Source organism: Lethenteron reissneri, chromosome 48 (genome assembly GCF_015708825.2).
Source record: "Lethenteron reissneri isolate LAM-NWPU_2019-01 chromosome 48, ASM1570882v1, whole genome shotgun sequence".
In the NCBI taxonomy this organism is placed as follows: Eukaryota; Metazoa; Chordata; class Hyperoartia; order Petromyzontiformes; family Petromyzontidae; genus Lethenteron; species Lethenteron reissneri.
Genome location: NC_083826.1, coordinates 7,022,404 through 7,047,780, shown reverse-complemented (window position 1 = coordinate 7,047,780; position 25,377 = coordinate 7,022,404). Strand labels below are relative to the sequence as shown.

General features: G+C 47.0%; 1 protein-coding gene across 1 annotated transcript in view; it reads left to right on the top strand.

The window, feature by feature from the left end:
* Positions 1-25,377, top strand: part of LOC133354672 (astrotactin-2-like) — a 484,322-nt gene that overhangs the window by 90,947 nt on the left and 367,998 nt on the right. The window contains exon 3 of the mRNA XM_061571710.1: positions 23,987-24,236. Coding sequence (XP_061427694.1) covers positions 23,987-24,236 — 250 coding nt within the window. The remainder of the gene's footprint in view (positions 1-23,986; positions 24,237-25,377) is intronic.

Genomic DNA, 25,377 nt, shown 5'->3' with positions numbered 1-25,377 from the left:
AAGGAGACAAACAAGAGGCCAGCGTGGACTCCTCGACTTACGAACATTCGACTTACGAACTTTCAGAGATACGAACAAACATGTCCGTATGTCCGGTTGCCTGTTCTGACCGAGAGAGTCGTAGGTTCAACCGCTGCGTAATAGACGGCGGTGGTTGTTCGGTGTCGTTACCCAGCATTCTCAGGATTTCTGCCTGAGCTGCAGTCATTGTCCGTTGTTTTGTCGTCGCTGTGCGATTCGCTACGACATTCTTTGTGCTTTTCACGAATATAATCAACCCCCACCGTGTCTCAGAAGCATAAGAGTGGTGAAAGTGTTGGCATTCCACTTGTGAACCAGTGGAATGTACATCGACAAGAGATTATACAACTTTTAAAGCCATTCCCCGTGTTTAGTGTACATGCCGTATCAGCGTGTTTGGAATTGACGGGAGGAAAGTTGGACTTACGAACAAATCGACTTACGAACAGACCTCTGGAACCTAACTCGTTCATATGTAGAGGAGTCCCTGTCGAGCAACAAAGCAAATATGAATCTGAGCCGTAAAACAACGGTGCCACTTGGGAAATTGAAGACACCGCATTGTGCCCCCATGCGTGTGGTCACGCGTGTAATCACGCATCGGTTATTTAATGAGAATCGATTTCCACGCTCGCCGTGTGTACGCTCGCAGGCCCCTGTTTTGTGAATGCGCTGCTGGACGAGGGCCTCCCGATAACCCCTGCGGGGTCATGGGGGACCCCTGACCACGCGTCACCCCGTTGGTCTGCCGGGGGGTGGCGTAGGAAAAGAGCGCACATGCGGGAGCATAGAAGTGCAGAGCAGCAATAGATTTTGCTTCACTGCTTCTGCAGCCCAACGCGTGGCCCCTGCAGCCCCATGCCCACCTGTTTGCGCGTTGGTGGCCTCCCATGCAACCGCTATCTAGGCTCAAACGCCTGCTTAGCTTGTGAGGTTTGATGATACCGGGAAGGTTTCCGGGCCACGTGATCAAAGCACGCTCACCGTAGACGTGTGGGAATGGATCTTTTTTTGTTTGTTAATGCTTTATACAAATGATTATTGCGTTTTTATTGCTTCATCTCAACCCGGATTGAAGTTCGTTTTTTGTAACTATTTGAAAACTCAAGCGACAAGGACAGTCTCATTTACAAGAGTGACCTGGACCACTGAATCAGACCAGAGGCTACTCGGACTACAAATCGCTTTGTCGAGATATACCCTGCTTTCCAAAAGGAAAATTCACGGCAAGTGTTCAATGAGGTGAGACTCATCACTGCCATCTCCTGGCCGTTTCGCATCCTAATGCCAGAAACATCTGGCAAGCCCTGGTGGTCTCCCATGCACGATATCCGAGTACCATACCGAAACAGGCTTAAAAAATTCTGCTTAGCTTTCAAGATCTGATGAGACAGGACGCATTCCTGCTTATTTAGCCCATTGGTAATACCTTCGCGTCTTAGGCCACGTGCAAACACTCTCATTGGGGTGAGGGGGGGGGTCTGTTTTTTTTGCTTTCGCCAATGCACACGTCCACTGAGTCACACGCCAGCCTAAATACATGCACAGGGCTAACACGGGAGAAGACCACGCGGTGAAGTGGCCCTTGTTTGGCAGTTGGATGTTGACCCCACGCCCCGCTGGAGATTGCCCGACTGGAGTAGGGGAGGCAGGAGTGTAGGTCTTTCCGCACTGGGGCTGATGTCCCATTAACATTCTGGCAGCGCGGCAGTTTTTATTTTTTGTTGTTGCCACAAGTGCCGTGACCTGCATCACCTTTTTATTATGGACCGCGGCTGACGGCGTATAATCGAGGCGCGGTTATTTATTTTGAATATGGTTTATAATAATCGGAATGGGCCATCTGAATGTTGTAATGCAAGTCACGATCTTTTGCGACGGGGGAGGAAAAAAAAACGCACAAGACTGCAGGGTTAAGTCCGCAGCGCATACAGTGCATGTGTAGATGCCGTATCCATTTGCTTGATTGATGTTTACCGCCTTTAGATAATGTAAAGTAAGTATATCTAGAGTGTTAAACGTGCATGCCCTGCTGCATTCACATGTAGAAAATATATACTTTGGGGGGGAAAAAAACATGTTTTTCTTCGAAACCGCATTATCTGCGAGACATTTAAATTCACAATCGGTATTTTAACGACTGCAAATAATTCCTGTGGTTGCGGAGGGAATTGAGGCAGTCGGATGATTTAACGTCGTTCGGTTGTGAAAAGCTGCGTTTACAAAAAAATAAATACCCCGACGAATAGTGAAAGAATCTTCCACGAATTTCCTGGGAACTATTTTGTTGTTGACGAATATTGATGTTCTTTACGATCCCTTCAATGTTCATGGTTCTTTCGATAAAGTCACGTAGAAGGGAAATAATAAAATAATATAAATATAAAACAATTAAAATGCTCACGACGTTTCGACTGCAACACAAGCAATCATCATCAGGTGTGAAATCCACAGCAAGAAAAGCTTTAAATCAAAAGATCCCTTCAATGTTGGGACATTTTTTTTGTTCCACGAAAATAATAACGCACGTTTCGTTGGGCGCGTGCAGGTGCAATGGTTGTTAGCAACGTCAGACTCAAAATCCAAAGGGTCTCCCGGTTGGATCTCTGGGCACTCACTTGAAAACAATGGTGCTCATTTAAGGCTGAGTCGACCTAAGGGAGGCCCGGGACTGGTTCAGATATCACGCTCACGGTTTGCCAGCCGTGGCCGAGGAATTAAACTCGGGGTCACTGTACAAACTGTGCCACTCGGAGTAAGCCTTATGCAGGAGCAAACATTATTTGGTGGAGGCGGTGGTGGTGATGCTTCTAATGCTGCGTTGGCAGTTGTTTACAAGCGACACTGAACACATTCGCCAACGACACAGTGGCCTTACAAGGAACACTATATAGTAGGCGACATTTTGGGCAATGGGCGATCGTTGCAGCACATAGGGCGGCCAGCGAGATTGACTCGCAAGGGGTTGGAGACTGCGCTTCCCACCACGTGGTCGCATGATGATAATTTAATCGTCCTAATGTCACGTAGAAGGAAAATAATAACGCACGTTTCGTTGGGCGCGTGCAGGTGCAATGGTTGCTTGCAACGTCAGACTCGCAATCCAAAGGGTCTCCCGGTTGGATATCTCGGCACTCACTTGAAAACAATGGTGCTCATTTAAGGCTGAGTCGTGACTTTACTGAAAGAACCAAGAAGATGAATCCCTGCAGTCACGAAAGCTTTAAATCGAAATTTGTCCTAATGTGTTTTGACGACCACTTTTAAAATTGGCGATAGTTACCTATTAGTCGCTGCCGAGTAACAGCGAAACCTTTCAAGTAAAAAAAACTGTCGCAAAATGAACGAATTTATCGTCAAAGTAAACGGATAGTAAGATGCCAGCCTCCAACCCTTATCCACTGTACCTCTCAGGCCTCTCTGTTTAATCGCGATAAAGGACTGTTGCCCGAAACGTCATCTAATATGTATACCCCCCCCCCGAATGTGTTCAGTTTGTTCTACACATACAGATCAGTGGTAGATTACTTGTCACACGTATAGTCGGCTAACAGCAAGAGCATCATATATAGAAAGCGGACGTTTCTTTTAAGCATCTGTTTGAAAGAAGGACTACTGCCCGTGAAACATTATCTAAAAGAGGCCATTTTCCAAGACATTAACAGAAAAAAAGCCGCATTAACCCTTTTTTTCCCCCCTCTAAGTTGAGGCAGCGTTAATAAACAAGGGCGGAAGGCAATTAAGGGTGCGTCCTCTTCCATCGCGTGAGTTGAGCATCGTGTAATACGATGCTTAAACCACCTCGAACTGGATTTTTTTCCCCTTCTAATTCTCTCCGGTCGGCTCGAGTCTGGCCTCGGATACTAAAAATGCCACCGCGTTGATTCACGTCCGGTGGATGAGTGGCTTCTGGGGAAATGTGATCGAGGCTGCCTTCAGTGGCCCCCAGGCCGCTGGCCTTGCATTACGCGCAGCGTAAACGGACCGCGTGAGTCAGCTCCGCATTTCCCAGGATAGTCCCGAGGGGACGAATGCAAATTCTGATCATAATGGGTAAACCGCAGATGTGTGGGTGGGTGTGTGTGTCTATGTATGCTGAACTTCTTTTGCACCGCACGTAGCCAACCGTGCTAATTGGAGGTGCGGGGGAAGAACAACAAACTAAATGCAAAAAAGCAGTTCTATGGAAATTAGTTTTCAATCTAAATTTAAAAGTGCATAGCTCCAGTGAATTTCTAATATTGGAAGGAAGAGCGTTCCAGACGGCCGCAGAAGTGCATCTGAAAGCGCACGATGCAGTGACCATCTTTGTTCAATGGCTAGCCAGATGTAGTGATAATCAAGTTCACTGGGACCATACTCCGCTGGTAATGGAAACAATTGTTTTGATAAACTGAAGAAATGCAGAATCTTCATTGAAACAAAATTGGCATCACCTACGTCATTTACATCTCAACGTCATCAACGTCTTTAAGATCATCATCGTCAATAACAATGATTTTCAACCCATTGGTCAATCCACTGCTATTGGGTGATCTCCCCACGCCGTGTTGGTCATAGCCGTTGTTTGACCATACTTCACCATGCTGGTAGGTGGAAGTTGGTTAAATAATGGGGGTGGGGGGGCACCAGTGCAGACAGTACTTGCCACAGAAATGAGCTGTAACTGGGAATTAAATTTCGTGCATGGGGAACATAGGCTCTAATGAAATGTTAGTCGTCGTAAATAAATTAATTCAGTTTTTAACATATGGTGCTCGTTAAGGTCAACAGCAGTGGGCTAGCAAACACACCTTTTGCTCCCTTAAGAAAATATATCAAATAAAAAGTGGATATTGTTATAAGCACATCCATATATAAGCAACATATTGCGTACATCACACTGACGGTGGGGGGGGGGGAGCAGGGCCGAGAAGGCAATTTATGATACAAGGACACTGCAGCGGCAGTAAATTCACTGCTTGTTGCAGAGGATCATGGTTCGAATGTAGCGGCCGCCCCGGTTAACACTGCGGTGTGTGATGACCGTGTCAAAACTGAGCGCCGTCTGCTTCACAGTGGACGTTGACGATGCCCCTGACGTCATTCGCAAGGCCGGAGTCCAAATTTGCCAAACGACACGAGTTATGCAATTGGGATTATACGCATAGAACTCATCACCCCACGCATCTCCCCTTACTGGCAGACCAATGCACCAGGTTACTCTTGCAAGTAATACTATCCTGGTTTATCGAATCCTTTCCTGGTCAAACAAAATTAACTTGAATCTTGAGATATGAGCGCAGTTGGCCTTGTGCCTCTCTGGGCATGTGTCTATATCAGCATTCGACTAAACTCTTTATCTTTCTGCAAATAATGCCTTCTCGATTTCAGCGAGACTTGTTCTGTTGCCAGCGCTCATATTCTCATCAACCCGCCCCCCCCCCCCCCCCGGCGTTACATCGTTTGCTCGAGGCATACTTCAGCACCACCCCAGCCGAAATGGCGGGGATCAGCGGGCAGGGTTCACAATCCGAACTGCACAAAGCACACGCGCGGAGCGTTGCAAACAGACAAGGGAGAGAAATGCATGGATCGGAAAGAGGCTCGCTGCTGAGAAAATGTATCAAGGAGAGCCATCTGCTCTCTTCGGTGGACATTCAAGGTCCCCGCGACAGCATCTGAAAAAAGAGTCGGCCACGTGCTTCGGCGTCATGGTCCAAAATTGCCAAATTTCTTACACATTCCATCAGTCAATCAGTGTTTATTTGTGACATGGAAAGTCCCATTTGGCTTGTTGCCCAGCTGGTTTTCAAGGGAGATCTGTGGTGCATCAGCACAGAACAAGACCAACAACATCAAAGCGATAGGTACAGCAGAGCAGGCAACAACGGAACTTGCTCGCGAATTGGTAACAGCGACAAAATAACACATTGCAACATCGCTCACCTACTGGCAGCCTAAAGCCCACTCGGTGGCTGGTGCTGCACTCAATTTGAGCCGCACTGAGACCAGCTGCCACGGGGTGGGTTCCTGTTGCTTCGAGATGCACCGCATGTGATGATGATGACGACGGCGACGATGATGATGACGATGATGGCGGTGATGTAGGGATGCAGCGCACATTCATGGAAGGAATGAGCACAACAAACGAGTTTAAGATTTCTTCGCCTTGACATTTTCGAGCATGTGACCGTGGGAGTTGGGCCACTGGAATCATGTGAGATAGATTACAGCTGTGCAGGGCTGTACAGACATCGGTGCTGACATGCGGGAGCCTGCAATGGGCAGTGGAAAATATTAATATTTGCTGTTCATAGTAATATTTGCTGTTCATCGTAATAGGTTGCATTGCAAAAAAGGCAATGCAGTTCTGTATACTAAACAGTGCAGAATGAGTGAGTTGATGATATTTATTTCTGCGTCGAACAGGCCCCCATAGTTCGGATGGAGTGCTTTTGGCAATAGCGGCTGCTAACTCAGCAGCTTTTGTTTAACAAGCCTGACTGCTGATGAGACCCCGAAGGTCAACACCAGTCCAGAGTTTCCATGCTTAAAACGAAAGCCGCCGCACAATAACGGGTTTGGAAAGCCAACAGGCTCATTGCCTAAACATTTATTTTCAGAAAATTTGGAGGCACAGAATGGACTTTAACCCACAATGATCCACATCAGTTGCTTGCCTTGTCATTTGATGTTGCATGTGACATTTTTTTCTTAACATCTCCCCACATTGCTGGAGGATAATAGTGCATCTGGTAATCTACAATAATCACGCGTAGCCTTTCGCAATCCCACCGCTGGCTGAATTGACTGTTGTCATAAAAAAAAATGTTGTTTGACCACAATACGTGTCTCAAGCTGAATATCCAGCCATGATAATCTGATGCTCTCTTCTCTTGCTACCTGACCTCTATCTTGCATTTTAATTTTCACCGATCGTGGAGTCATCATTTCCCCCCCCCCCCCGCCGGCACGTCACATTATAATCACCGTTCTCCCCAAGCAAAACCTCGGTGCCTAATTAATAATTGACCTGACTTTATCTGGGAGAGCCTGAACAAGTGGCAAGAATCTATTTCTCGGGATTGAATCTTGAGAGTGGATGAAGTCAGGAGATCCCCCCCCCCACCCTCTCCCACCCCAGTCTCCATATATGAGCTATAACACCCAGTCGTGTGCATATACAGGTCACAACACCAATGTGCTGTCTTGCTGTCTCCAGGCCACATCGCAGCCTTAGAGAGTTCAAAGCACCCAGAGGTCCCTCTATAATTATATGGTTTGCCACTCCATTGGTTAATCTCAACCAGCGACTATCATCGCTTTCGGTGTTTTGCCCAAGCTGTTTAACTTTCCTTGACAGTCGCGATATCTTTCTCTCTCTCTCTCTCGAAGCGTGATTCCGGGGACCACGTGCACAACGTGCTTCCTTGTGCATTTCTCAGCTTACTTACCTGACATGCTGTATAAATCCAAATCACATCGCATTTCCTCTATAACGAAGGCGCCTCCTTTGGAATAAACACTTCCATTCAATGCATACAAATCCCTTCCCCCGGGACGCCGCTTTGTTACGAAGGTCAGCAGGCAGGGCGCGCGGTCCAGAGGTTGCCGGTTCGAGCTTTCCCCGTGCGGCAGTCGAACCAAGGGTCAAGTTTCTCACGTCACCACCCGGGCCCTCCCACCCCTGTGAATCCAGCCGTACAGATGGGTACGGCGCGCGGCGTGTGTTGCGGTCAAGTTTGGGCACTCCCGTCAATCCCAAGGCCGTCTGTCCCTCGTGGAAGAGTCGGCCCGAGCACCTCGTCGAATGGGGGCCTCCTAGAACCGCTTCGAGTCGAGTCCCTTCTGCCAGCAGGGCCAGCGGTGGCTTGGGCAGCGCGCAGATCACGCGCGTCTGTGCCTGCCGTGCCTGCTGAGCTGGCTTCACCTGCTGCTACTGCTGTGCCTGCTGTGCATGCTGCTACTGCTGTGCCTGCTGCGGTTGCTGCAGTTGCTGCATCTGCTGCACCTGCTGCTACTGCTGCACCTGCTGCTCATACTGCACCTGCTGTGCATGCTGCTACTGGTGTGCCTGCTGTGCCTGCGGTATCTACTGCTACTGCTTTGCCTGATGTAACTGCTGCTGCGCCTGCCGCTAATGCTGCCCCTGATGATACTGCTGTGCCTGCTGCTGTTGCTGAAGTGCTGCTGCTGCTGCGAATGCTGCTAATGCTGCTACTGCCGCTACTGCTGTGCCTGCTTAGACTGCTGCTGCGCCTGCTGTTAATGCTGCACATGCTGCTACTGCTGCGCCTGCTGCTACTGCTGTGCCTGCTGCGCCTGCTGCTACTGCTGCTACTGCTGTGCCTGCTTAGACTGCTGCTGCGCTTGCTGTTAATGCTGCACATGCTGCTACTGCTGTGCCTGCTGCTACTGCTGCTGCTGCCGTGCCTGCTGCTACTGCTGTGCCCGCTGTTCCTGCAGCTGTGCCCGGCAGCTGGCGGTGCTTGCGGTGGGTGCGCTTAGCGCGCAAGGGCACGTCGAGGACCGTCGCCGTGGATGGCCCCGAGTGTGACCGGCGTCGCGAGTGTGAAATGTATTTTAAAACATCAGTGCGAAATATTTCCCCCCCACCCATCCACCTTCCCAAAAGGGAATATTGTATGAAGCGACATGATTTATTCATGCCCCCTTTTTTTTTTTCTCCCAAATGTAATCGGGTCGGTCACCAGGAGATTACCGGTGTAGCCGCGGGCTCGGTAGCTTGAATTCGCAATGAAAGAAGCCCTACGGTTGAGCCATCACCAAATTGACGCTCCCGTAGAATACCTTAAAACTTCCTGCTGTTATATATATATAAATATATATCTGTACGTGTGTAATTCAAAGAGATGCTGCTGTCGTTGTAATGGGAAGCACAAGGGAACTTGCAATCCAGAGGTCACCGGTTCGATTAGATTCCCGGCACAGCATTTGAATGATGGACAAATGTGGTAAATCCCCAGCCTCTGTCCACCCAGCAGTAATAGCGGGGAAAACCACATTTTGTAGATCGGCAGGTCGCGCGTGGTGGAGTGAAGTGTGGGCACTGCCACCTCTTCCAGGAAGTCCGACCAAGACGGAAGAGTAGGCCAAATACCCTGTAGAGGTGCTCTCTAAGCCTCCGTCTAGGCAGAGGCCATTCCGCCAGCAGTAGCATGACCAAGAATTTGCAGGGCTGCACCTTTACCTTGTGCTACGTAATTAATACATTTGGATTCGTAATGCGCCCTTAAACGTATCTCACAGCGCCGTGTGTGCGAAGGAGGGAAATAAGCAAGAAGCAATCTGGGAGAGGAAGACTAATGAGACAAGATGGAGAGCTCGTGAGGTAAAGCCTTTTTAAACATGTTTGGGTCTTCAGCTGGGAGTTAAAATTCCACAACGACTACAAATTCCTAACCTCCAAGGGCAGGGAATTCCAGAGTCTGGGTGCCATACAAACAAAAGTCCGGTCATCCCAGGTTCAAAGCCTGCACTGAGTATGCCGAGTACATATATAAGTAAGACGTCTTACTTGTGCCAATGCTGATGTGAAATGTGAGACAATTATTGTGTTTCTGAGCCAGTGATGAAACTTTGACATTCCTACGGGGTAAGACATTTGCCCCATGGCACAAACACTGTAGACATCTCAATTCAGTGATAGCCATTGTATCTTTCCCAGAGGGGGTGATGGGCCCGAACTCCTGACCTTCGGATCGTGAATGAGGCCCTCTGTCACAGCACCACCCTGCAAGCGTGCATTGCACATGCACAGGCAGCGCACGTGCTTAAGCACGTATCTTCGGCGGATAAGAGGAGTTCACTTGCAAGTCCATGCTATTAGCTGCAATTAAACAAAAAAAGTATCATGAATAGGTGAAGTAAATTCGCAGCTAACGTCATGGATAATGACATCCCTGATATTCGTCATCCACAGTGAACAAGAGGAGTTCCACTGCTCGTATTTTGGGTTCTAAAAATTTACTTTCACGAGTCTCGAGGGATTTTACATTTTCTAGAAGTTTTTTTTGCTTTCAGTGATGATGACATTTCCTGTGATCACATCACTTTCTGTTGACCTAACCTCTTTCTGATTCGCCACGGTTGTGCATACTTTTCGTAGGTTTAGGGGAGGCTGGTAAAACAGCAAGCGGATGAACCTCAGATGATGGGAGGTCAAAGCCCTGAGAGCTGGCATCTTGAAACATACTGAGAGCTTCCCCATCGTTTCAGACCCTTCCTTCGAGCCACTTGCGGAAGGTAGCGACGGGTCACGCTGTTCGAGTGGTTGCAAGATTTTCACGGGATTTTTTTTCTCTCTCTCTCTCCATGAAATTGTAAATGATCACCTCAAAAGTGCTTTCATGCTGCGAAAGGGCAGGCATTTAAAATGTACATTTTCTAAGTATTGACTTGACATGCGGCACAGGTGTGTGGTTTTTTTTGTAGTTGGTGGTGCGATGATGTGGTCACTATATTATTTAAACATTGATTAGGTTATCATACTTTGAAAGCTTGAAATGTAAGCCCTAAAGAGTACATTTATTTTTTTATACTTTTAGTCTCCATATAATATCGGTCTTTTATACATACATAAATTCTACATTTACCATGGCAGGGATATCGTTCTGCAATTTCATATTCATGTCCACAAGGATTTCCAATTTTTTTTGGAACATTATGCATGCATTTCTTAAAACAAAAAAGATCTAAGGTTGGCTTTAAATGTATACACGCGCTCCTGAGAACACGTCACAAGAACATTGATGTCAGAGGTGTTACAACGATGGACAAAATACGTAGCTTTGTGGGGTTTTGGGTCTTTATATATTTAGAGGAACTGTTGGTACTTTTGGTACATTAAGATCATGACTTGCTTGACGTTTGGCAGTATTCTAGCAGTTCTTTGAAATCAGGAGGGGAAAGGACCTTGGGACCTTGCGTTTTGTATTGCTTCTTTGCCTCTGGAACTCCATCACAAGTGAGATCAGGAATTCTGGCATCATCAAAACTTTTAAATCCATTTTATATAAAAAAAAAAATTGCATTAGCTTGCGCTGGATTGATTGACCTCTGGGATGTATTTATTGTCAGAGATTCTACTGCAATTCATTCTAACCTGTGCTGCATACAGGGGTCAAATGCGCCGCATTGTGCTGTATTCGTGCGGCAATTGTCCGTGTTTAATGTGTTCACCATCATGGGATCTCGTGCTGTTGCTTGGACAAAGTGAGTTGGATGGAAAGAAAAGTAAGTTTTGGAGTAGGTACTGCAGGAGAGACGTACAATTATAACAATCTAGACAAGGCAGAGATGTGGATTGGGCACAATCACGGGCACAATCACAGAGGTGAATGATAATGATAGTGATTTCAACTTGTAACACGCCGCACAGAAATGCGCTCGCTCTCAAAGGCGACTCGGAGGCGCGACGAACCACAGACAGAAGGCAGCCAGGCAGTGAGCTGCTGAAAAATTCCCCTACCCCCCTACCCCCCTCCCTCCCTCCCTCCCTCCCTCCCTCCCTCCCTCACCAAGCTCTGTGGTCCTCTATGTAGCAAGGGGGTTATCGGCCACAAATAATGAGCGTTTCAACATGGGGGAAGAAACCGAAGCGACGGGAGAGAAGCCACGCGTGTGAGGGGGCGGGGGGTTGGGGAAACACTCTATCCTATACAGGTTGAGTCAACGATTTCTGTACCGCCTTCTCCCGAGGTGCCAGGGTATGGCACCACCACCTTGTTGCCCACAGTAAGGGAATTCCGTAACTTTCGTGCCATCCACCAACCAGCTCTCATTGCCTCCCTCCACAGTGCTGGATTACAGGTGCGTTCCACAGTGCTGGATTACAGGTGTGATTCACAGTGCTGGATTACAGGTGTGTTCTACAGTGTTGGGTTACAGGTGTGATTCCCAGTGCTGGATTACAGGTGTGATTCACAGTGCTGGATTACAGGTGTATTCCACAGTGTTGGATTACAGGTGTGATTCCCAGTGCTGGGTTACAGGTGTGTTTCACCGGTGCTCATAAGCCTAATTAAGGACGTTTTGAAAGGAACGATGCTGGGGATGATGGCCAAGGGGCATAGAGAAAGATGCTGCTTGATGTCTGAAGGAAGTGGGGTGTGGGGTGCAAGGATGTTGAGCGTACAGGGAAACGGAAAGGGGAGCTCTTAGATTGGGCAGGATGGAGGGAGTTTGAGTTATGGACCAGTCATAGGGTAGTGTCTGAAAGATAGAGTATATCACACTTTCTCTGAAGTCACACACACATGCATAACGTATTGTGATCATTTCAACATGATCAGTGCAGTGCAGTGTGACATTGACACTTAGCTGCTGAACGTTCTGCCATACGCAAGGATGGAATACTGCAGGGTGAAATGCTCGACGCACTGAAATCAAAAACAACAATTCTCAACAACACTGCGTCGTTCAAAGAAAACAATTAACAATCAAAAAGTTAATTACTCCATCTCTCTGGCCTCTCCACGTCGTCGGTACAAAGAAGGGGCATCTCTCAAAATATCACCTCTAATTACAGAACAAAAATGTATTTCAAGGCATTGCGTTTTGTTATTTCGGCTTGTGCACACTTCCAATGCACTATCACGACAATGTTTGTTCCCTGTCCTACAGATGATCTTTTTTCACCGCATAAGCAGAGGAACGTGGGAATAACATTCCCTTATTTTACATTTTCCCATATCTAACATTTAATCTGGCTCGTGCTCTGAAACAACAGCATTGCACAGAGCTTTTCACGGTATAGTAAATTCCTTGCGTCACTGCACTCGTACCGGAGAGATTATTCTGTCGGCCTCGTGAATATACAGCGCTTGGTTAGAAACAAAAAAACATCACGCAAATGGTATTTGTTGCCTTTTTAATTCGCTCTCAAAGTGCATGTACTGAGTCCATGGGGAATGAAAAATGTTGTAGGTCATTAAGCCCAAGAATCTGGTCATGATAAGAGCGGGACCCGACCTCTAGCGCAGCCCATCTGTCCAGTCTAGTCAATAGAATGGCTCAAAATAATAATAATAATGATGAGGATGAGGGGGGGAAAAAAATAAACCAAGAGACTGATTAAGCTTGCTGAACACGTGGTGCTTCTTACAAATTAGCCTCGCCAGCAACTCGTGGTGGGGGTTTTATTTCTTCCTCCTCTGGCGTAGAGGGGCCGAGGTGCAGAGTAATTGCCTGGGACGCAGAAGGTTGCTTTTTTCAATTTGCGGCGTTTCGGAGGCTGTGGGGACCCTCGGTCGAGGGGTGCAAAGCACGCTGGGGGAAGTTGTGTTAATGAGCCCCCGTCATTACCTCCACCGCTATATGTAGATACCTCCACCGCCCTCCGTGTATGCGCATCCCCTACCTGAGCACCACCCCCCCCCCCACCCAATATCACAGCATTTTAATTTGAAGGCCATGGAATTAGCTTGCATCCAAGGTATAAACGGCATCAGAGTATTCAGCCACGGTGTGGAGAACTAATGCGTTCATGTTCTTTGGTTCTTTCGGTTGCGTAGATAGAAAAAAAAGAAAAATTAAGTGAAAAAAAATGATATAAATAAAATTATAAAAACTAACGTGTTTACTGAGAAAAAATGTTATCCGTAGAAATGCCGATCATTGGCCATCGTTGATCCTCTGCCGGGTGAAGGTATTCACTTGCTATCACCATTCCTCCGATAAAGCATGGTTGGCTATGTACAGTGCGAAAGAAGTTCATCTTAAATTTTGACTTCAAACCTTCGTGGCTGCAGGAATTCATATTCGTTGGTTCTTTTGGTAAAGTCACATAGATAAAAAAAAACACGACGTTTCCATCGCAACACATGCGATCGAAACGTCGTGGCTTATTTATTTATATCTACGTGACTTTACCGAAAGAAGCAAAGGATATGAAGTTCCTCTTACATACATACATACACATCCATTCCCTCGTGATGCCACGGTCCATCTCACTCCTGCACACGAGCTGATATCACTGCCCAATTACATACATTGGTGGCCATCATCGTGCGTGCATTCTCTCCCTTACCAAACCCCCCCCCCCCATCCGCCGGCCCGCTGATGCCATCAGCTCTTTTGGTACCATTGTTCGACAAGACTATATCTGAGCGCGGAGGTCCGGTTCTTTGTTTGCTAATGATGTGCTCTCTCTCGAGAGAGCCAATCTGAGCAATTGATGTCAAAATCCCCGCTTTCTTTTTTTTCCCTTAGAATAAATTGGCACACCTGCCCGAACGCGAAGCGTCACGCCGCAAATTATTTTCTGTTGGCCGAGTTTGAGTTGCACGAAGATAACCCCACAGCCAGGCGGCTCGGCCGGCAGAACGAGCGGCTTGCAACCAGAAGGGAGCGAGCGCAAATCCCGGTTGGTTGTTCTTAAAACTTAAACGAAACAATGTTTCACTTGTTTTTCCTTTGTCAAGGCGCTCTTCCCCCTCCAACCCAGCTTAAATATACGCTGCCAAGCCTGGTGGTGTTCATTCAGACGCTGTCTTTCTGACAGACCTGTTCTTCACCTGAGGACGGCTGCTTGCGTTGTGGCCGAAACGTCGTGAGAATAATTTTATTGTGTTTTATTTGTATTATTTTATTATTTCCATTCTACGTGACTTTACCGAAAGAACCAAGAAAATGTTTCACTTGACCAGATAAGGCCCACCGAACTAGCTTTTTTTTTTCAGAAGCGACCTGGCTATTACAAATGATAGCTCAAGGAAGTGGCTTATCACGTGGACATATATAGCAGCAGGCAAATACTCTGAAAGCACGTTGATTGTAAATTGTGGAGGGAAAAAACCCTCCGCATTCAGAATCAGCGTGCGTTTTGAATATTTGGCTGCTATAAGGTCCCACGTGACGATAAGCAAAAAACTATCAATTGTGATGGCCATGTAGCTTCTGAAAAAGAGCTACAACTAAGTGGCCCTTACCTGGTAAAAAAAAAACCAAAAACCTTGCAACAACTGACAGATGCCACACATCCCTTCATTCATTCATTCTAGTCTCTGTCGTGCGGACTTGAAGAAGCTCTGGCTCCGGGACGGGAGAGGGAATTATTGGCAATGCGACAAAAAAAAGCGCATTCTGTGTTCAGGAGGCGGGGATGGATAATTGATTAAACGAATGAATGAATGATGCTGCTCAAGATGAAAGTCACTGGCATTTTTAAATATGTGCCATTTGGCACCTTGTTAAAACAAAATTGGAGCCCCTCTTTTCATTCAGACCGCAGAGCCGAAGCAGACAAGTGTCGTGTTAGGGACTTAATAAAGGTTTGGGACCGAAGGCTCCTACTATTTACTAGGTCAGGCTCACGATGATAATTATTACTCTTGTTATTTGCAGCTAACGCTTTGGCAAACCACAGCTCGGTGAATGCCTCTCCCAAGCTGTGTCCTTCATAGATTCTGTTTGACCATACTTCACCATTCTGGATGTCGAAGTGGTGAGGGGACTTGCACAGACATCACTCGCCACTGATGTTAGCCGTGGTCGGAAATCCAACTCTGCTCACCAGGCCCACAGCACGGAGTGCTAACCACTGCACCACCACCCCCCAATTTGCATTTCTCTCAATAACTTTAAAGCGAAACAGATTATCATACTCGCCACTTAAAGTCCAAAACTTTATTTAAAAAAATAAGATAAATAAGCCAACACATGCCGTCGGTTTCTGACACAGTGTGACTTTGAGGTCTGGTTTTACTGCGGCACAGCAGGCTCGCATGTTTACCATAAACACAGCATGTGTCCCATAACTCCTACAGGCATATCGCTTATCAGGCGACACAATAAGCAAACCACTACTGGCTCAACACGTGTGTATAAAGTGTCCGTGCAAATATTGACAAAGCATCTTCTGAGGTGGAGCTGAGATGCAACTGTGCTGGGGTTGCCAGTCTGGGATTTGGCATCTGCATTGGATTGATTTGTACCGAGATATGGTGGAGGTATTATGTTGTTGTATTGAACTTCATTCACGGTGGACTGCACACATTTGATAGTAGACCGAGTGCCGATTGCGAAATATGTCCCTAATTTGATCAACGCTGGGAAAGGTGGGAACCCAACTCAGGAGTGAGATGGGACTGTGGCCTAGCAAGACCGTGAGGGGTGCGAACGGCATGGGGGGAGAGGGGATGTGGGGGGGGGGGGGTGCTTCATCCAACAGTGAATAGAAAATGACCGATGGTGATTGAGTGTTATTGTTTCCAATCGAGATGGTCAGGTGATGGAGGGGTTGGTGGTGCGTAGTAGCACCTCCCCTCCACTTATCCCTGTCATCTGCCTGACTCTGGGAACATTGTTCATTAAGATCACCGTCCCTTTGCGTGTGCCGCCCGTCCGTTGTGTTCTTAACAAAAAAAAGTATTATAAGTTACGGTTGCTGAGCACAAGCCCAGAGGACCCAAAACTCCAAGCGTTGGCGTCTTTCCCCCGCACCGCCGATTGTCACGGTTGGCTACGTACGGTGTGATACAAGTTCAACGTGCACGCATACTCCAAAAGGCACTGTAAGTTGTAAGCGATATGAGTAGATGCATTTCTTGGCTTGAGCAGTGTTGTACGAACTGAGGGAATGAGGTTACGAGAGAGAAGTTCAAAGGTCGAACGGCATGAGGGAAAATGCAGAGAGGCCTCAGGATCTCTCATCAAGTGAGTCTCCTGGCCTTTTGTGGGCAACTTTTCCCAGGTGTCTAAAGAATTGTAATTTATGTCTTTGTATGCATTAAGTCTAGATTTAAAGTTTTCGTGACTGCAATGATCCATTGGTTCTGTCGGTAAAGTCACGTGGGTGAAAAAAAATTAAAAAAATTAAAATAAAGAATCAAGAATAAAATAGAAATAACTAAATTAAATAACGACGTTTCGGAAGCAACACAAGCTTCCGTCATCAGGTGGGACAACCACAGCAAAAAAAAATAATTACTGTGGTTGTGTTGCTTCCGAAACGTCGTGATTTAATTTAGTTATTTCTATCTTTGTATGCAATCACAGAGTTCCCTTCTCACAGCCAGTCTCACAGCCACGGTTTCAAACCAACATGATACACAGGATGGCCCAGAATGCAGGATAAACGGGGTTATTATGTTTTATTTTCGCAAACCACAAAGGGCTATTTAATTAATTTTAATAAATGTTCAAGCTGACTTACATTAACAATGAATGCGTGCGTACATTCCCTTTTGAAATGAAATGAGGACGTTTTTCTTTTTTCATATTACAAAGTAGTAATCTTCGAACATTCAACAATTATGCTTCCGTCTCATTTGATTCAGGGTTCTTCTTTGTCGAGTTTTGTAAACGACAGATGCGAGGTGACCCACACGGGTAAAACTACAATAGATATTATTAACGATGACAGATACAAAGCTAACTTAAAGACTAAGCTATTAAAATGATTTAACGCCAGTGTTCTAATAAATTAAATAACCCTTTGTGTCTGGACTAATTGGACCAACCAATGTTAAATCGTAAAGCTTTTTTGTTTTCTTCCTGTATTTAATCGTTATGCACACAAACACATAATGTGCAAATTGTGGTATGATAACAAATTAAAAAGTAACGTAATTCGAAATGTAACAATTCAACGCGTAGGCTCTCGCAACAAATGTCATTCATGATAACGTTTTTTGGGTTCGATCGCGTAAATGTAAATATGTCGTGAACCCACCTCCACCCGACACAGCCAATTAGTAAGGTCTGCGTACCAAACGTACCAATTGTTTGCTCTCTTATGCATGCTGGTGTGGTGAAGTAAGAAGACCACCACCACCACGATCATCACAACCACCACCAAAAGTGTTGCCGCTTTGCGATCATCGGCGACAGCGACGGTGTGCCATACCTTGTAGGCCCTGTATGTACGTGTATGTGTTGAACTTCCTTCGTACGTACGTAGCCAAACGTGCTAATCGGAGGTGCGGGGGTGGGACATCGAACGAATTTGGTTAGCTCCTTCTCGCATCAGTTTACAGAGACCCTGGTCGTATTGTAAGTCATCTGGCTGCCGCATTCATGACACCCTGCAGTCGGTTATTCACTTTCAATGATAGGTATTCAATTTATGTTGAGTATACGTGCCTGCATGTCAGGGTGCCGTACTCAAATTAACTTGAGTTGTGTCTCAAGACAGGGTAAGTATGTAGATGTGTGCACAAAACACTTTATTAATTTGCAAGAGGCTTGTCATTACCTGGCAAGCATTCACTTCGTGATGCAGCCGGCTTCTTTGAAGTTCAAATAATTAAAATGTAAGCTCGCTGCGAGTACAACCACGATTGGGTTCTGGGCATACATGACAGTGTTTGTCTGAACAGGGGAGTGTAAGGAACATTTTGGCCTGGGATGGCAATGACTTTCAACTTATCTGAGCAAAAACTCGGAAAAATATGTTTTTTAAGGAGTGAAAAACCTGTCAGGCTTTATCCCTCATTCGGTTTGATAGACCCCCTTCAGATTTGCTATTGGAATTCCGCATCAGTTTATGCTAACTTCATAAAAAAAATACGTAAAGTTTGAACACACGCACATTTGCGACGTAATCCTATCGAAGCCATTCAAGCATCTATCTGTATTTCTGTTGCAAAATAATTTGTTTACAAAGGTATGACGTTTAGATTGTCTGAAAAAAAAACATCTTGCTTGTCGGTAGCAAATAAATGACATTAAACGGTGGCAACGGTGCAAAACCTTCCTGCTCATGCCAATGGTGGCAGAAGGGCCTTCTCTATCGAGAGCTCTCGAGTAAGTTGGCCTACTCTTTCACGCCAGCCAGATGCCCAACACTTTACTCCGCTACGCATGACCTGACGGTGAACAAACTGCTGGGTCTACAGAGATGGGGGGGGGAGCAATGGAATAAAAAATTGCTCTCTGTTTCAACTGCTGTGCCGAGAGGTCGAACCAAGTGACCTTTGCGTTGCAAGTCCAGCGTGCCAACCATTAAACCGCGGCTAGCATCCCCAGTAAATACTGTGAATAAAAATATGAAAAATAGCACATCGCTGGGGTTCAACGTGCAATTGAATTTAATGGTTGGTGAGGACGTGGTGGATTAATGGGCCACCTTTCGTCGCTAGTTATTTTGAAGATCACGGTGCAAAGCTAATGGGCGCCATTCACCTGAGCGTCTCGTACGGTAATCTCATTGAAGGGGAGCAGGGGGACGGGGGGGTAGGAGGGGTGGTGGGGGGCACCCCCCCCCCCCCGACTTAGCCATGTGGCGGGATAAACGCAGGCGACACCGTTTCTCCCCCCCCCCCCGCCCTTAATCAGGCGCAGCTGTGCATAAATCTCCGTGTTGGAACGGAGCATAAATCATTATGGGTGTCAGCCCACCCCCCCCCCCCCCGTCACATTTCGGCATTCACTCCGCCGAGGAGTGATGAATGTTGCTTTTGGTGTTCAAGGTGCCACCCCGCACAGCGAGGGCGTTGTCGGTCGGCCGCCCGGCTGAGGCGCGACCGGCGCTCGCGAACCACGTAGATTTTAACTCGGAGTGGCGGCGCGTTCGGTTTGAACCGAGCTTTGCCGTTCGCGTGCAATTGCATCTCTCGCACGCTCGCCGACGAGCCGAAGGCAGTGAGCGCCTGCGAACAATTGCCCACGTTCTGCAGTCGTTTCATATGTTAAGATATTTATACAGGCAATTCGTGTTTACGCGTGGGAGGAAACCGGAGCACCTGGCGAAAACCCACTCATGCGAGGGGGCAACGCTTTATCCCGTAGAGAAGGAACAGATGATGTTGGTCCACACTTCAACATGCCGCGTATTCCTGGCGAGCCGGGCTATGTGGCACCTGCTCGACTGCCCACGGGGAAGGGAGTTTGGCAAACATCTGCGTGCAGATCCACTGACCCTCAAAGCTGCTGACTCCAAAGTGCTGGATTGCAGGCTGCCACCACTGCCCAGCTGGCTCGGGGCCTACCGTGATGTATTTAGGCAACCGCTTTGATGGAGATGTTCTTGGAAGGGGGCGAGAAATTAAAAATATTCCAGTGTCGTCATCATTAAGGTGCACCCATCGTTATTAGGAGAGTGTAATGTTCAGCTAACATTTCAGGGGTGTGGCTGACTGAAAATAATTAGGGGTTGGATTTGAGCGATGGCCTCTGCTGGAGAAGAGAAAACGCGAAGTGTGAAAGGAAGCAGCATCGGCGTTTGAGTCTAAGAGGCAGATTTTATCACAACGTGGTGACGAGAAAGGACTGACACTTGGACAGATAGTTTGCGCGTGCATACTCTTTCATTATCGTTCCTGTTCTAAATGTTCGTGTTTTCCCCAGATTTTTACAGGGAATTGATTTTGCGAGACGCAATTGGTTTTACGTGTGACGGGATTAAAACTTTGTTTGATAACTTCGTGCTTTTTTTTTTACTCAAATCACGTGATAGTTTCAGCTTTTAAGCAAAATCCATTTTGAAATTGAATATATTTCGCCTGCGATACCTCGCAACGCAAAAAAAAACGACGCGCGCGCTGCTAATCTAGACCCGGTGGAAATTTTATGCTTTTTAAATACACGTATATAAATGTTTGTATTAATATTTCCTCGAGTCAGTGAGGGACAAGATTGCGTATTGACTGAGCGTGCACATTCCACGTAATTGCAATCGCCTATTGAATTCCCACACTTGAAGATGCAATGAAGACGTCACCTCCGCAGCAACAACAACACGATACGGCCGTGCCTGCCTCAAGATTATTATTTCGGCGTTGCACCAATCAATAGTCTGTTGCGTTCGCTTGGCAAAGTCTTCCTCCAGCGGCGTGCCAAAGTGAAGGGAAATTAAAACGCCCGCTCGAAACGGCGGCGGTGTCGATCCAACGGCAAACGTCGCCAAGATCCCCGCGAGCGGACCATTGTCTGCCCCCCCACCACCCCACCACTCAGTGCTCCGTGCCCAGCACGGGGAAGACGGCTTTTAAGTTTCGGTGAGGCATGACGGTATTATGATCACGCTTCGCGCGAGCTGGTGAGCTCCGGGGCGGGCGCGCGTGCGTGCCCACGATAGTCCGGTCCCACGAGCAGCTTTCTGAAGGTGCGTTCCCGCGCGCGCCTCGTTGGCCACCCGCGGGGAATTGCACCACTGACCTGCTGTCGTGCCGAACCGAGAGCCGTGACTATCACGGCGGCCCAGTCTTGCGCACAACGTCTCTACCCTCTTGCAACTGTCTTGTGGCGCGCGGATCTCGGGTTTGCTCCGACGCCTGCTTCCCAGCGTGTGATTCTCAGATATCCCCCTAGGTCTTGTCCGCTTTGCCGTTGGTTTTCCTTGCAGCGGGCTTTTTGACTTATTTTGCTTCAATGTCTGCGCTCCCCACGTTCGTCGACCCACACTGAGCAACGTGGCGAGCGGTGAAGTCAATTAGCACAGACGGCCTGGATGGTGTCGGGTGACCTTCACCCAGCAGTGGATGTACAAAAGGGAAGTGTTACTATTTGTTTAGCCCATGCTGGAACGGATCATTATGAATAACCACTGCACATTTCAATTTCAGGAGAGACTGAGAAGGTACCAGGCAGGCATCGTCAATCAGTCAGTTTATTCTATTTTAGTTCCAGGCTTGGAAAAAGGAATGGGAAAATTAAAATCCAGCCGTGAAATTTGCTCGATTGATATATCACTCTTTGGGGGGGTGATGGCCCATGGACGAGACTGGTGACGGAGTGATAGCCGAAGGAGAGAAGGCATCTGGAAGGAAAACCACTCCGGAGATGGAGCGATTATCTCGTTGCATGCGCAGGACTAAGATGGATCGCAGCGTTATTGGATTGTGAGGGATGCCAAAGGCGTTGGGATGCCATCATCCAGCACTGGATTGACAATGACTATTAATTAGAAGAACATTTTTTGTTACCAGAATAAATATGTATTCACATATGCATACATGTCCATGTTGTTACGGATGGGTGTTCTTTGGAATTGCTTTGAGTTTCAATACGAAAATAATGCACACACACGTTAATTATTTTATGCATATTTGGGTTTATTTCTGACTCAGATCGCAATTTTACATGCTGCTTGTTGTGCTGAAAGTGGGACATTTTATATATCTAATATTATTTAAAACTTTCTTATTTGTTTATTGACGAATTGTCATGAATGGCTCATTAATTATTTCTGTGAATGGAGTCTCTCCTGTGGGACAGAGAAGGTGGATCGATTCCCGTGCTCCTAATGTTGCACTCCCTGCTAAATCTGGATATTCGTTAAGAGCCCATTCCGTACATTTCCTTGCGTTTTCATGGTCTTATTTCACTTTCAAAGACACAATCGAATGGATCCTGCCATAATTTCACTAACAATTTTAATAAAGATTCTGGCTAACTTTACTCTTTTTTTACTGAATGGCTGTAAGTTCATAAGACGAAATAATCTGTAGCGTGAAATTAGAGAATTTAAGTAATGCAATAAATAAGCGGATTAGACTCATCCTTTATATATCTCTCCGCCCATGTAAAAACTAAATTGATCATGACTTTCTTTTCTTTCCGAACGTTGCTGGGAGTTTTAACCAAGTTGGCTTTTGGTGACTTTCAGGTCAGACTACTTGCGCTGGTAGCTCAGGGATGGTGGGTTTGAAACGTGAATTTCAGCCGCCAATGATTTATTTCAGTTTCCAAGCAGAGTAATTTGATGTTTATTCAAAGAATGGACGACATGTTTGACTGCTTTAGTCAACTAGACGGAGAAAACAATAACTGTATTAAAGCCACGGACTCTTAAGACTTGATTAAAATTCCACAGGTTGTCGTCAACGAGTGTAAGAAGAAGACATTATGCTTAGGGTGGCTTACAAGGCAGAGAGCTTAGCCTGGACAGCTAAGCACCTGGGTTTCAATCCAGGCAACGACCTGTGGTTAAGTCACGTGGCGAATTGATGGCCTCAGCCCGATCACCAATGACTGCAAACAAAAAAACAACATCACTCTATATTTCTTTTCTATGCTCAATTGGGGCCATATTGCAGCTCTGCGAAAGAATATTTTTTTTTTAAATCATGTTTGACTGTTACGTGATGAACATTGACCTCTTATGCAGAGCGCGTGGGAAAGCACTGCCCTCTTCTGTGAGGACCAGAGGCTACTTGGTGGTATCTCAGAGGTGTAGATTCCGTGGACCAGAGCAGAAATTGTTACCACTCAAGGTAACAAAATGTAGTCGGACCAATTGATTGATAATTGCTAATACGAGTGAATAAAATCTTGGTTTGAAGCTTTCGTGACTGCAGGAATCCATACTCTTTGGTTCTTTCGGTAAAGTCACGTAGGTAGAAAAATAAAACAACAAAAAATCACATATCACGACGTTTCGATCGCAACACAAGCGGTCGTCCTCACGAGTGAATTACTTGATAACCCACCCGTTTAAAATGGTTATCACGTAATTCACTGTTTTTGGCGACATCGAGAAATTGGAACCGGTAATGTTATGATGCTACCTCAGGTGGAAGTGACAAGTGAAATATCTGATCTGGGCCCATGGACGATAAGTGAGTAGTTCTCTTACTCTTAGTTCTTTCGGTAAAGTCACGTAGGTAAAAAATGAAATTAAAATTAATACAAATAAAATAAAATCTGGCTGTGACGGTCCCACCTGATGACGGAGACTTGTGTTGCCTCCGAAACGTCGTGATTTTTATTTTATTTTCATTAATTTTAATTTCATTTTTTACCTACGTGACTTTACCGAAAGAAATAAGAGTATGAATCCTTGCAGTCACGAAAGCTTCAAATCTAGAATGAGTAGCTCTCTGATATCTGCAACGCGGTCGGTTAGCACCGCTCCGCGAGAGGTCCGACGGCTACTTCATCTGACGGCACAACAACAACAACAAAAAAATCGCGATGTATTCCGTGTAAAAACTACGATGAAAAAAAAAATCTTCCTTAGACGAACGCCGTTAACGAATCGCACGACCCGCCCTCCGCCCGTGTCCGCCGTGCGTTCCAGGGCGGTCTCATCGCGCTGCTGCTGCTGCTCCTGCTGCTCACGCTCGCCCTGTACACGCGCCGCGGCGGCGGCGGCGGCTCCTCGGGATGCTGCCGTGCCCAGCGCCACCGCCCGCCGATGCCGCCGCAGAAGAGCGCAAGCGCCGAGGCGGGCGACGAGATCCACTACATCCCGTCCGTGCTGCTGGGCGCCCACGGTCTCGACTCGCGCCGCTCCAACGCCCGCCTCCTGCAGGACTCGCACGCCGACGGTGATCGTCTGTCTCGTTTGACATGTTTCTTTTCGTTGCTCTTTACCGACGCATTTGCTGAGCTCAGGCCCAAATGGGGAAAGGAAAACAAAAGTCACGTGGCGAGGATGCATGCCGAACTTCTTTCGCACCGTATGTAGCCGACCGTGCTAATCGGAGGTGCATTAATAAACAGGCAGTGGCAGGTTCAAAGGTCGGTGGGGAAAGGGATGTGGTGGGATCGATCGTCTTCCCCCCCACCAACTCCAGCCCGGCCACGCCACGCGCCCCCCCACAATACAAAATTCGTATTGTATCGATGTTCACCAGGTGTGCAGAAGTTCGTTTTGTTTAAACGGGTGAGAACTCTGGCGACCACGAGCATCGGTCTCACTTGCAGGAGAGGCCCCGGGAATATGTTTTTTTTTATTATCTCAGTACAGCACCTTCTGACCTCTGGCTGAAAGGCATTTTCGAAGTGTAAATCATTATTACGAATGATTAGTCTGCCTTTAGGGGGTGATGATTGCTACGTGTAATCCCAATTGAGTAATTTGCAGTGTAATTGAACAATTTGGCAAATTTGAACCTTGACGTCAGCACGCGATGGCCTCCTCTTGCGAGGGATCTTTGTCGTCCACTGTGACACAGACGGTGCGTGTTGCTGTGGTTTATACGCGCAGTCATAATGGGGGCGGCCTGCTGGAGTCGAACCGGGAACGTCAATTGAGCAAGGTTCTGAGATCTCTGGGAAAAGAGACGATGGGAGGGAATTCCAAAGTGGAGCAGTGCAAGGTCGGAGGCAAGAAGAGAAGTGGTATAATAGAGTCTCAACATGGCTGGAGGAATCAATGATATCATGATGATGCCAATGATACTGATGGTGATGATGGGGAGTGGTAGTATAGCGGTTTGACGCTGCGCTACGAACCCGGCCACCCGGGTTCAATTCCCACTCACGGCCAACACCAGTGCCTCCCCTAGGTCGCCTTAGCCTCAAATGAGTACCTGGTGCAGTGTGTAAACTTCGCCAATGGGGAGACAAAGGCGGTCGGGCGTGATGCTGTCCACCGACCCACCTGTGTAACAATCCGGCCTTAATGGGGTGCTCGCTAAAAGCACTTGCCCCAAAAGTCTGTTAAAGGCAATACGGTTAATGTTT